This window comes from Protobothrops mucrosquamatus, unplaced genomic scaffold (genome assembly GCF_001527695.2).
Source record: "Protobothrops mucrosquamatus isolate PMUCROS unplaced genomic scaffold, P.Mucros_1.0 scaffold_294, whole genome shotgun sequence".
NCBI classification, from domain to species: Eukaryota; Metazoa; Chordata; class Lepidosauria; order Squamata; family Viperidae; genus Protobothrops; species Protobothrops mucrosquamatus.
The window spans coordinates 78,697-92,337 of NW_015386370.1; the positions used below are offsets into that span (position 1 = coordinate 78,697).

The following is a 13,641-nucleotide window of genomic DNA, read 5'->3' on the forward strand; positions in this document are numbered from 1 at the left end:
CTTGCTTCTTCGCCTGGAGCAATTGCAAGGGCTTGCATGGTCGCCGGCGGCGGGGAGCGTGTCAGCGGCCCTTGGGGACTATGCAAGCACTTGCAATTGCTCCAGGCGAAGAAGCAAGCGGCTGGGAGGCCGCGGCGGCGCCTACCTCCTGCGCCCGTCAGCTGGCGACCCCCGGACCTGCGCCCGTCAGCTGGGAGGTCTGGAGACGGAGCAGGCTGGCGTGGAGGGAGATGGGGAAGCTGTGGCTCGGCGGGCGGGGTCCTGCCTGCGCACGAATGTCAGGCCCACCCGCCCCATCTGTAAAAGAAAAAGTCTTCCGCCCAAGCATAACGCCAGCAGTTCTGCGCCACAGAGGCTTGAGACACGGAGGCGCGGGATGCGGAGCAGCGCGGTGCGGCGGGAGGCGGCAGGACGGGGGGAGGGGTTACCCCCATCCTGCCAGCCGAACTCTGGAAGCCTGCCTGAATACCCGTATTTTCTGGCGTATAAGACGACTGGGCGTATAAGACGACCCCCGACTTTTGAGAAGATTTTCAGGGTTTAGAAAGTCGTCTTATATGCCGGAAAATACGGTATGTAAACAGAAACACTTTTTCCACTACTATATTATCTGTATTCCAACAATAAGGATTGTAACATCCAAATACAAATCTCAGGGCTCTGCAACATCAACTGAAAAGGTGAGAGAGAATTCTCAACTATCAGTTAACAAGGAGGATACTGCACTTCCAAAGACATCCCCCCCCCAAAAAAAATCAACAACATTCAGTCAAATAAAACTTACCTCTAGCACTATCACAAAGCAACTACCGTTTTCAATCATGGATAAAAAAAAAAGTTGAGAAACCAAAAGAGAAGCAATCCAATGAAATTTAAAGGCAAATCAATAATAATTAGGAAGTGAACAAAGCACCAAGTTGAGAATTCTACATGGAAGTCCAGGGCTTCATTTTTGAGAGATAGCTTATTTCCTACTATGGTCTATTAAAGCAAATGGAAGGAAGCTCAGACTACTCAAAATAAAGAATAAACAACTACAGCAATTGGTCCATTTGATGCAAGTAGATTTCACTATTGCTTGTAAGCTGGGTGTGTCTTATCTTTCACCAAAATACACACAATGTGCTTTTCCAGTTAAAAAAATACCATCTGAAATGTAGAAGAGAGTTTTTGATATTGGTTAGTTTGGGATTTTAAAAGTTCCAAGCCCAAATGAAAAAATTAAATGCATAATAAATTATTACAAATTACTTTAGCCTTTATGGGCTAAAAGACTTCATATTTTCCACTGGGTTTTCTGCTGCTATAGGTAATTTAAAAATACATACTGGGAGAGAGTCTGGCCAAAGTCACCCAGCTGGCTTTCATGCCGAGGGTGGGACTAGAGCTCATGGTCTCCTGGTTTCTAGGCCAATACCTTCACCACTACACCAAACTGCCACTCTCTGATTTTTCTTAATGGATCAAATCAGTGTGCCTCCTATATTTGCTGTCTTTATGCACAGATTTTCATATTTTGGTTATATGTAATATTCAAAGTCTATGAGCTCTTAAGTTTTAAAACTCTTAAGGCTAACAGACTTTGAAGGTAGCATCAAAGATCTTGCTGTCTTGTCTGTCTAACTAAAAGGTTTAGAAATCTAGAGAAATTTAGCAGTATTGCAAAATTTCCTTTTCTACTCACTGTTGAAATAATTGCTTAACAAATTGCAGTCCTTCTGAATAATGAAGTCTCTATTAATATGAAGAAACAACCAAGTTTGGAAAATGTTAGTGGGGAAAAAAGCTTTGAAATGTGATTTAGTTATTCAGGGCATATGCTTTTTACTCAAACACATACTATGTAATAAGTTATTTAAATAATATCTAAGTAGCCAAGTTAGCAAAATCCAGATTAACATAAGCAAAGATATTTCAAGGCAACCTCTCCTCTATTATATATTTGCACTTTTCAAACTAAACAATAAAAATGTGGTAAAAGAACACATTCATTACTGAAAGCTGAATTTTAAAAAAATATGCACATACCTATAAACATTAATGAATAAATAATATGAAATCTCATTTGAGTTAAATTCAAAACACAATAACTGCACTGACATATCCAGTATTCACTCCGTACAGGCTGTCCAAAACAGGGTCACAATTATCTTCAATGTGTTTGATAAAATGGACCACAATCCCAAAAAAATGTATACCATATTCATTAGACTACTATGCTAACAGATAACAGTTACTCCTCCAGCAGCTATCATTATGACAGAGAACGAAAACCAGAGCTAAGTAAAGTGAACAGCAAACAAGCAATATATTTAAACTCAGTGAAATATCTACACATCCATCCACACCAAACACTGCCTCTTTTATGAATGGGATACCCACAATTCAGGCATTATCACAAAAGTTAAACGCTGATAATCCAGGGGATTATTTTTCCAATGATAGTGGAATGCAGACATTTCAGAGGAAGACACAACTGACACAGGAACATGGCATTCAACAAATGATGCATCCAGTTCAGTAAATCTAAAACAATCAGCTCTCCACAATTTCTGACTAGAGATTTCCCATCAACTATGGCAGACCCTCCAAACTACCACCTGTTATTACTTAGGATCAGCAACATGTATTTAACTATTTTTATCTTCTCTTAATGTCTCATGATGTAGAAAATTAAAAAGAAAAAGCTTTTTCCCAAGTATTTGGCTCCAATATTCTTTGGGATAGTGCAAGAATTTAACAAGGCAGTATGCAACTAGGGACTCTTTCATTTAGTGGTGCATAAAGAGAGAAGGGTAACGCTCAGCTGTAAAAAGGCTGTATGTGTTTGTTTGAATATATTATCAGTCAGGAAACAGGGGGGATTTATTTTAGTATTATCAGCGAATAAGCATGGGTACATGCAGCACACCGAGTCCTTCCATATTTTTGCAAAATTAACAAAAGGATTCACAGTATCATAAATGTATCCAAAGTTCTTTGAATGAAGCAGTCTTCAGCATTGAGAAACACCTCTTTTGATCATCCTTTAATCCTTAAATAACAATGAGGATATGTTTTTCTTCCATTTCCAAATTCCTCTTGCTTGGTTATCCAAACTTTCTTTTCAGTAGCAGACAACAGGTTTCACTTGATTATACTGAATCCTAACAACATTAAGGAAAGAGTTGTGAACAAAATTCTTTCTTTCTACTTTTACAAATAATTGGGACAATCTGGATCCTCCTACTTAATGGATGTCAGTGGATGAGACTGATTCTGAAAAGAACCAATGAGTAGAGCCACTCAATCTCAATTCCATTTCAGTGTTGGCAAGACTGAAACTATGCAAGGAAGACTCACTGTTTAGAGCTGCCATTATCGGAACTCTGTGACTCGTTCCTGAATAAAATCTATACACTCTCAAGCTACAAAAGATTTCTAGAGAGCAAGTTGGGATACCTTTCACTATGTAACCATCATATTAGAAGAGATATTTGCTTTACTGAAGCACAAGAAAACCAGCAGTTGGTACTACAGATACAATGAATGTTGAGAGAAATGGTAATGTTGATTTGGAGATCAGGACTTTTTGGGAAGCATGAGGTGATGTGAGTTAAACACCAGTTGAATATAGATCACAAGTAATAGTATATTCATTTTGAATTGGCAAAGCTTTTAAAAGATGGAGAGATAGATATTTCCTACAGTAAAAGACACCGAACAATGAAGTCCTTTTTTTTTTTTTAGATTACCAAGCCAATTCATTTTGAAATTCCAAAATTTAAAAACCCATTTGGTACTATTGAGAAATCTGGAATAGAAAGCAATCTAACAGTATATAAATCTTCTGATTCCTGGGGAAAACTCAATTCAGATAAATGCCTGAATTCTTCAATCTGATAGGTTAGAGGACTATCTTTATATTCCTTTTGATTGAATATTGATAAAAATCCATATCAGACTTCTGGATATTAAGTATGCAAGTTCTGATACTGGGTTTCATTCCTTTGGATGAATTCATGCCAGAGGTCTATGCCAAGTGCTATCTTAAAAATCAACCATTTATCCTCTCATTGAAATAGAGGCAACAGAGCTATGTCCAGGGGTCTGCCCTCCCTGCTGATAGGCATCATCCTTGCCCAAGTTGCTAGATTCTACTGCCAAACTGGCAATAAAGTCCCCAAAGCTAAGGGTGCTGGGAGATTTTAATCTGCTGCTTGGTGCCACTCAGTCCAGGACAGCTCAGGAGTTTGTGGACACCACGGCAACCATGGATCTCTTCCAAATCCTCAACAGCCCAACACATACCTGTAGCTGCCCACTGATCTGTTTTATTTTGTTTTGAGGCAGTTGTGATGTGATAGTACAGAACTATAATATCAGTCCATTCTGTGGTAGTACAGAACTTTAATATCAGTCCATTGCCATGGACAGATAATTCTCCAGTTACTTCCCAACTCACTGTGCTCCCTCCTTATGGAGAGACAGGTTCTATTCCATCAGTCCACTACCACCAGATGGGTGCCACGGGAGTTTGGGATTTTCCCTGAGGATCTGGCAAGTGGTTCAGTTGAGTCTTTGGTGGCCACTTGGAATGGGTAGAATTCTGGGCCTTCGATTACATAACTCCTATGTGGTCATTGCCTGTACCCAATTTTGATTCATTGAGGAACTCTGGGAGACAAAGGACCAAAAGATATGGTAGATATGCCATTGGAAGAAGACTTGGAGTGAATGTGATCAAACATGAATAAAAGCCCATTATTAAGGATTACCATATAGAAATCAGGATTACCTCACAGGACCTTTTCCTAAGCCAATGTGAGGAAATGTAACTATTTGGAAGATAAAATCATGCAGATCTGCACTTGTTGAAAGAGGGGGTGATGCCTTCCGTTTTGGTAGTCCTTGAACTCAGCTATCTTATATAACTACTTGGCAAGGTAAGGTTGTCAAGAAGGTGATCAGGCTGCAGTTACAGGGGATTCTGGAGGGAGTGGATTATCTAGACTCATTCCAATCAGATACAGACTGGTATGTGGTATAGCGAGAGCCCTGATCATACTTATCAATGACCTGAGCTGGAGGCAAGATAGAGGTGGTGCATCTGTCCTTGAGCTTTTTCATCTCTCAGTGGTTTTTGATACTGCTAATCACAGATCCTTCTGCACCAATTCTGGGGGTTGGAAATTGGGGTCACCATATTGTTGTTGGTTTTTTCCTTCCTTCAAAGCTTGTTCCAATTAGTGGTGGCTGGTGAGGAAGAGGCTGCTCCCTAGGTCCCATTTTCATAGGGTGCCGCAATGTTCAAAGCTCTCTTCCTCCTAAAACTTCCTAGTTTTGCATTTTTACCCTGTTGATTGATTGAAAAGTGGACTAATAGAATGTTTAGGGAAGTACCATCCCACTGTTACAAACCTTTAAACAGTGGATTATCTGGACTGTTATTGCCACAGAAACATCCTGTACCTAGTGAGACTAGTATGTAATCTATCCAGTTTCCACTCTGTGGACTTGTAAATAATATGTGAAACTATAATCATTAGCAAATTCTTTATCTCATACTTCTACTAATTTAAACTCAAATAATGTTTCTTAAACATTATTATCAAATTCATGTCTTTTGTCAATATTAATATTTTATCACAGATTGTTATATAAAAGTGAATTCCAATTTATTTGGTACATAAAGGGAAAGTAAGTAGTTATAGCCCCCCCTTCAAAAATCCTTTAACAAAGTTATGTCTGCTCTTTTTAAGAACATATATAATTTCAAAGAATGTAGAGCTATCAAAAATAATAGTTAAACCCTCAAGACTTAGAAGACCTCTTGCCATCAATAATAATCTAAAATCTAGCATTTTAACAGAAAATTGTTTCTTAAGAATTGCCTGCAACGTTGTCATATTTGAATGCCTTGGCTATAACACTGAATCGTTCTTTTGTATATAATCATACATATTAAAACCTGAATGGCTGAAATCACAATTTTAACATTCTTCAATTCTAATCCATCCCTCCTTTTCCTTTCCATTCTATATAGAATCTTACTTGCACAGAATTCAATAGTTGCAAGGTAACAAAATCAACACTCAATACATCAGTGTTCAATTTGAGGGACAATACCTCTAAATTATATGTGAATGCAGATCTAAATCTTAAAATTATATAATTTGACATTATGTAACATGAACATCATGCACACATTATTTTAAGCTAGAATTCAAGCTTTGCTTTATATCAATGCAGTAATAATAATTAAAGTTTCAATTTTCCAGATTATTCAAAATTTGGTTTATCTTGTCTAAAAAGAATTGGTATAAATTTGGGTATTTTCTAAGCCCCAAATAGATATTATGAGGAACAATACTTACAATGTTCAAGAAACATCAAAGTAATTTGACCTATTAGTAGTTTTACACAGTGCAATTATTCAGTCCTAATATTTAATAAAATCCATTTCAACCTCAGTGGTTCAAATACATTACCACAATAATCCTTACAACATCCCTGTAAGGTAGGCTAGAAGTATCATATGTACAGTATATAATATATGCCAACTGAGTGGAAGAACAGGTTAGTGGTGGAAATACTATTCAAACTTCCATTTCAGGTTGCCATTTTGTTCCATGCAACTAGTTATGGGAGTTTAGAGAAAAAAGGAACTAAGGAATTCTGTTATATTTTTACTTGGAACCAACGTAACATCGAAATGCGGTTCAATAAAATGAATTATTTCATCACCTCTGTGTCTCAGTCTATCAGATCAAGAATATTATAAATATTACTAAATCATCAAGAGTATTTGCACCATAGAGGAAAAAATCATTAATTCAGTGCAGCCAGTCAATTATGGAAGCATTTGCCTTCCAAAATGTGTCTAAGGTAGTGAACCACACATAACTTTGTCTAAACATAATTCTTTGCCTCCTTTGCATGTCAGTAGTAGAGAATCCCTCATTCTTTTTCAGCATCCCATGCAGTTTCCCAGAAGTATAACCTACAAACATATAAACTGAGAAAATAAAAACATTATATATTGTTCTTAAATAAATTTAACTGTTTCAAGTAAAATATAAAATTTAACAATAAACTATCTGAAATAAGTCTTTTTAAATGTGCCGTAACAGGCACTGTGAATTCACTGTCCAGAACTCTCCCTTCAGCTTGTAAAGGCAATCTCTTTCTGTTCTAATGGAAAGTATCTGAGGCTGAGCACATGGCAACCCATTACCTTGTATCCATCCAAAGGGTCTTCCTGCTGCAGCTGATTCTCCCTCATCATTTGATATTCTCTCTCATATTTCTTTAGCTTCTTTGTAGGCACCTGTAGGTTAATAAAAATAAATAACAAAAAGAGGTTAACATTCGAGGTGAAAAATTACTCTAGCAAGACATATAGGGACTAAGAGAAGTAGGAGCTATTGTATATTGACCATCAGCAAGATAGTCACTTGATCTTCCAAAGAATTGCCAGTACATTTCAAATGAAAATATTTATGTTAACTCTCCTCAAGAAGACTAAGACAGAGTTATAAGACTAAACTTGGGGAATATAACTCAATTCACAATGGAACTTTATGATTTCTATTACTATAGTGTGTGGGGGGAAACCCCACATTCCACTGCTAAGAGCAGCAGCTAAGTACCCATCTCAAAATAAGATGGTCTGGGATTTTTGGTGGGGGGGATCTTTATAATTGGCACTAATTAGGGATTTGGGACAAATGTATGTGATTATAAGAAAATTATTTTGAAAAACAGTGCACCTCATACGAAGACCCATAATATTTGTGTGGGAGTAGTGCTCCTCCCATTATAATATAAACCACCAAAACTAAAATATAATTGTTCTAATTACAGATAGGCAATGGGAGTAGAGCATAATGAGGCCCCAAAAATGTACACGTATGACAGTACAAATAGCAATCAACATGAAGATAGGAAAGAATTAATGAGAAATAGGACATACTTCAGCTAATGGAAATTACAGGGGTCTAGGACAATTTGCCGCAGACAACTTGGTGTGGCCTTCTTGCCTCAGCCAACTCACTATAGGCCAACTCACTATGGGACAACTTGCTAGAGACAATTTCAAGTGGGATAACTCAGTGCAATAAATGTTATCCACCACTGTTTCTTTCACATTATTTCCATTGACAAAAATGGAAATAATGTCTAAGAAACAGTAACAGATAACATTTAACAAGTTGAGTTATCATGCATGGAATTTTCTGTGGCAAGTTGTCCCATGGCGAGTTGACCATGGTGAGTGGGGTGGGCGTGGCCTCCACGATGCAACCGGCCCATGGGCCGGCAGTTTGACACCCCTGATCTAGAGTCTCACCAGACAGCCTAATGCAATGCACACAGGTAACTTATCCAAAGTTCTAAATATTATCAAAAGAGTTCTTTTGATGGGAGGTCTGTAAACAGAGTCTTAAAACTTGTCTACTTCAAATGACTCTGATAGTTGCCAAAACAAAAATGAAAAACTTGGACTTACAAAGATTTCAGCTTTTATACAAATCAGATAACATAAATGAAGTTGACACAGAAAAAAGTTAACCCAGATAACCCCAGCCTGGTGTAATTTTGGCAAGAAAGTTTAATGAAAATCCTAAGTATTTTCACAAATTCTATTGAAAGCAAAATAGATGTTTTTATTTCTCACATATACCCAATCAGAGACACACACAATCCCCTTTTCTTTGTGTCCTTGGCTCAAAACCTATCACTCAAAAGCCAGATTTTGCAGGAATAGAAGCAAAGCTCACCAGAATGCTTTCTATTCTTTCTCTATTTTCCACTTGGGAACACAGCATATTTGTAGCACAGTGAGTTGCTAGGATACCTCTCTGTGAGTGCCTATCTTGTATTCTCTGCTGCTTTACCACTATCTCTGAACAACAGAAGCATCAGTAAATACAAGGAAGAAAGCATAAAATGATGTGGAAACCAACTACCATTAAAATGAACGATATGGTATATGAGATGTGGTGTAATCTATAGTGTTAATTGGCTGCTGAATAAAATAACTGTTTAACAGCTTTTTATAAATGATCCTAGATAAAAATGAAAATGAGACTATACATATGATACAGCTTTTCCAGATGATTATGGTTATAGTGAAACAACAAAGATTTTTTTTAATATTTTCCATAAGGTACTGCCTACATTAGCTTACTGGATTTGGGAATGACTGAATAGAATGGAATCTTGAAGTAAAGATGGACAGCTCAATGCAAATTTCAATCTGGTGTTTAGTTGCTTAAAAAGGAGAAATTCCTATACCAGGAATGATTAGGAAATGAATGGAAAATAAAGCAGCTGAAGTAATAACATGAATTGACAATGTAATTATACTTTGCAATATTGCATACCAGAAAGTAGTTAAACTAGAAAAAGAAGAAAAAAAGATCAATTAAAATACTGAAACAACTAGAGCCAACATTTTAGGAGAAAAGACTACAGCAATTGATGTTTTTGGTGAAAGCAGATGAGGTAGGTCAGGCATGCTATAAAACATGCGAAATAATCAACTGCCTGGACAGAAATTACTTTTGGTCTCTCAGTACTAGAACGTGGAGACCTTAGGGCAGTGATGGCGAACCTTTTAGAGACCGAGTGCCGAAACCGCAACCCAAAACCTACTTATTTATCACAAAGTGCTAGGGCAGCATCAGCATTATGGTGCCCTCGGGGGGGCATGGGGGCGTAGTCCACTGGATGGGCGTGGCCCACTAGGTGGGCGTGGCTGCGGTTGTCATGGCAGACTGGGTGTGCGTGGCTGGGGTGGGCATGGCCACCTCGATGTTGCTCATGGGGGGATGCCTATGGGGGCCGGGCAGGGTTGGGGAGATCCAGGGGGTCTCTGGCGGGTGGGGCAGTGGGCAGGAGGCCAAGCATAGATGGGAGGGAAGCACGCAATCCTAGCTGGGACTGGGGGGGGGCATGGCGCCAATGGGGATCCGGCTTTCCCTGCTTAGGGTGGCCTTTGGCTTGCTGGGTGTGGGCCTAATGGACCTGTGCAAGCTGCTGGCAGCAGTGGCATGCGTTCCTACAGAGAGGGCTCTGAGTGCCCCTCTGGCACATGTGCCATAGGTTTGCCACCACTGCCTTAGGGCATCTAGGCAATGTCTAATGCAGAGGGATTCAAGGCGAACAGGTCTTTTTTGCACAATGTATAAACAACAAAATTATCTACTATCAGATGTGATGGGCATTCTTTTAGATAATTTACAAAAAGATATTCACAAAGAATAGAGATAACCATGGCTTGTCTAAATAGTGCTATATTGTCTTCTGAATCGTAAGTAGCATATATGGAATACTGGATTCTGGGAAGCAATAGTAAAAGAGAGGATTCTACTCTATGCCTCTGAGTTTCCCAAATGCATTTGACTGGCTCTATGGAATATTGGACTAACTGGGCTTTCTGACTGATCTGGCCGAGCAATTATTTTAATGTTCTTATCGAACACTTTCTTTTTTCTGTTGTTACAGCAAAACTGTCACACCCTCCAGATGGGATGAACAACACCTTCCTGTAGCTCTCAGTATTCACCATGCTGACTGATGCTGTAGGGCAGGGGTCCCCAACCCCTGGTCTGTGGACCAGTACCGGGCTGCGTCATGCCAGCAACCAGTACGCACAAACAAACAAAGCCCCATCTCCGAGATGCAGGCAGCACACAAAACCACGCACCCTCTGGTCCACAGAAAAACCTCTCTCCACGGAACCAGTCCCTGGTGCCCAAAAGGTTGAGGACCTCTGCTGTAGGGAAAGCCTGGAGGGGAATATGACTATTTCTCAAACTATGATTCCAAATTTGTTAATTTGTTACAGAAGAAAAATATTAACAGAATATGCTATTTTCTTTTTAGAAATATTAAAATCTGAGATTATGAAGTTTGGTTCAAATTCTTCATAACCATTCAGCATTCGGCTACAAATAATGTTTGCAAACAGTCCGTCACTACATTTTAAAGATACAATTGAAATATATTAATTAATCTGCCTAACATATAATTAGAATAGGATAAAAGAAAGAATCTCAGTTACTAAAATATATTAATGGATGACTACAAAAAGTCAAATATTACATTTTGGTATGCTTTGGGGGTATTTCTTCACAAAAAATGAGTTAATATGAGGTACAATATCCTTTTATAGGATATTGTACCTTGTCACATGTCATTAAACGTAACACTGAAAACATGTGGGTTGTTCAAAGAAGGAAGAAAAGTCAAAGTTAAATATTAATAAAAAGCACAGATCTATTTTATCTCTCCATTAAGCTACTTAAATTTTCTCTGGTAGAGAGAAAAAAAGTCCAGAATTTTAAAATAAAAAATACAAAGTCTCCAGGGAAGTTGAAATCAATGCTATTTTAAGGCCATTTCATATTCTAAAGTAGCGTGGAAACGTGTTAATCAATTGCAGTTTCTCACATTGCTCTGATAATATTTAGATATAGAGATTACTTAATTACTTAATCCATACAGAAATAATTCCATCTTGATTTAAAAACTAAAGGATTTCAGAGCAGCAAAAAAAACCTTTTCCTTTGAAAAAATTCATATTATTGAAAATGCCTGCATCCTTCTTACATTCAATATTATTGGTGTAACAAGAGAAGAAGCCAAAACAATTATTTTGTGGTATCATAGCAATAAATTCTTGCAATGTAAGATTAAAGCATTATTTTTAAGATGCCTTTTGCCAGTCAATATTTTAATATTTCTAAAATGTTATAATCAGAAAAAGCATTTTAGTATTATGTGAATATTAATTTTAAAAAAATGATAAAATAAGACCCAGTACATTCACTAGCTTAATAGATCCCTGTCTTTCAGAAACAGATAAAAGAACAGCACTAAGAATCTATATTTGTAGATAAAATTATTCTTTTGCTTTATTCCAAAATCAGATTCTATGAGATAAGAAAAAACACTACGTATCTTTTTAGTTACACTGTATGTACTGAATATTCTAATGAAGAACACAACAAATAATTCATTGGAGAAATATTAATTAATATAAATCCTCTCCATTATTTATTTTAGAATAGAATTTTGATCCAACATTTTTTAAAAAAATGATTTAAAAAAAAAATTACAGAAAATTACATAATCATCTATATTCACAATGTTTTCTGAAATATGGACTCTTTGTATGCATTATTTCCATTATCCTATTAAAATATTTAGCTAATCATTTTAGGAGTTATTTCATTTTTAGAATGAAACACAGAGAACAATTACTTTGAACAAAATATTTTGTCCATTCACATAAAAATTGATTACATTTTGAATATCTACGAGACCGCCTTCTGCCACAGATTCCCTCCCACAGACCGGTACGCTCCCACAGAGCGGGCCTCCTCAGGGTGCCGTCGGCCAGGCAGTGTCGGCTGGCGACCCCCAGGGGGAGGGCCTTCTCTGTGGGTGCCCCCACCCTCTGGAACGAACTACCCCCCGAGATCCGGACGATCCCGGATCTCCTAACCTTCNTTTTTTTAAAGATTTTAATAATGACACAGCCATAAATATATTTGGTTTTTAATTGGTTTTATAGGGGAAATGTTTTTTGTGTTGTTTTTAACATGCTGTGAGCCGCCCTGAGTCCCGTGGGGAGAAGGGCGGCATAGAAGTTAGTGTAAATAAATAAATAAAATAAATAAATAACTTAGATATCCCACAGAATGATGTACAAAATATAATTTACTCCTGAGACTGCAGAATTGGCTCAGGAAACAATCTACTTGTGAAACGTCCCATGTTGCCTGATGGGGTCTCTGACATCACAAAGACCTGAATATTATGCAAGTTTAAATGGCTAATTTATAATAAACAAACAAACAAATAGCATGTTTGAAAGCAAAAGTCAAATTCCAGAACATTTGATATATTTCCCTTGTTATTGCTTTCCATGTATTTTAGGCAGATTAATAAACTACTAAAAAATGAGAAGGGCAAACCCTTCAGATTTTGTTAATGGTGAAAAAAGTAAGGTTCTACATTTAGGGAAGAAAAACCAAATGTACAGGTATAGTATAGGGGGTATCTTGCTCAATAGTAGTAACTGCGAGAGGGACCTCGGAGTCCTAGTGGACAATCATTTAAATATGAGCCAGCAGTGTGCTGCAGCTGCCAAAAAAGCCAACACAGTGCTAGGCTGCATTAACAGAGGCATAGAATCAAGATCACGTGAAGTATTTTTTTTTTTCCAAAATATAAATTTTTATTATTTTTATCATAAAAAAAAACCACATCACAAGTACATCACAATGCAAAAAAAAACCCCACCCCCCACCCCCCACCCCCCGGACTTCCCAAACCTTATCCCAGGATACTATTCAACTAAAAGTAAACTACTATTAATATCCCTAACTCCACAAAATATTATTCTACATAAGTAGGTGAAATATGTAAAAAAAGAAACAAATTATCTAAACGCCTAGATTATATTCCACCATTCTATGCTTATTTTGAATATAAACAATCCATCTTCTCCATATTGATAAAAATTGTTCATTTGAGTGATTCTTCAAATAAGCCGAAATTTTTGCCATTTCAGCAAGATGCGAAACCTTCAATCTCCAGTCCTCCATTGTAGGTAAAACTTTACTCTTCCAATTTTGAGCTATCAACAAA

At 37.4% G+C, this 13,641-nt stretch overlaps 1 protein-coding gene across 3 annotated transcripts in view; it reads right to left on the minus strand.

The window, feature by feature from the left end:
• RABGAP1L (RAB GTPase activating protein 1 like) overlaps positions 1 to 13,641 on the minus strand; it is a 213,847-nt gene that overhangs the window by 18,392 nt on the left and 181,814 nt on the right. For all 3 annotated transcript variants that reach the window (XM_015831997.2, XM_015831999.2, XM_015831998.2), the window contains one exon: positions 7,217 to 7,309. In XM_015831997.2, coding sequence (XP_015687483.2) covers positions 7,217 to 7,309 — 93 coding nt within the window. The remainder of the gene's footprint in view (positions 1 to 7,216; positions 7,310 to 13,641) is intronic.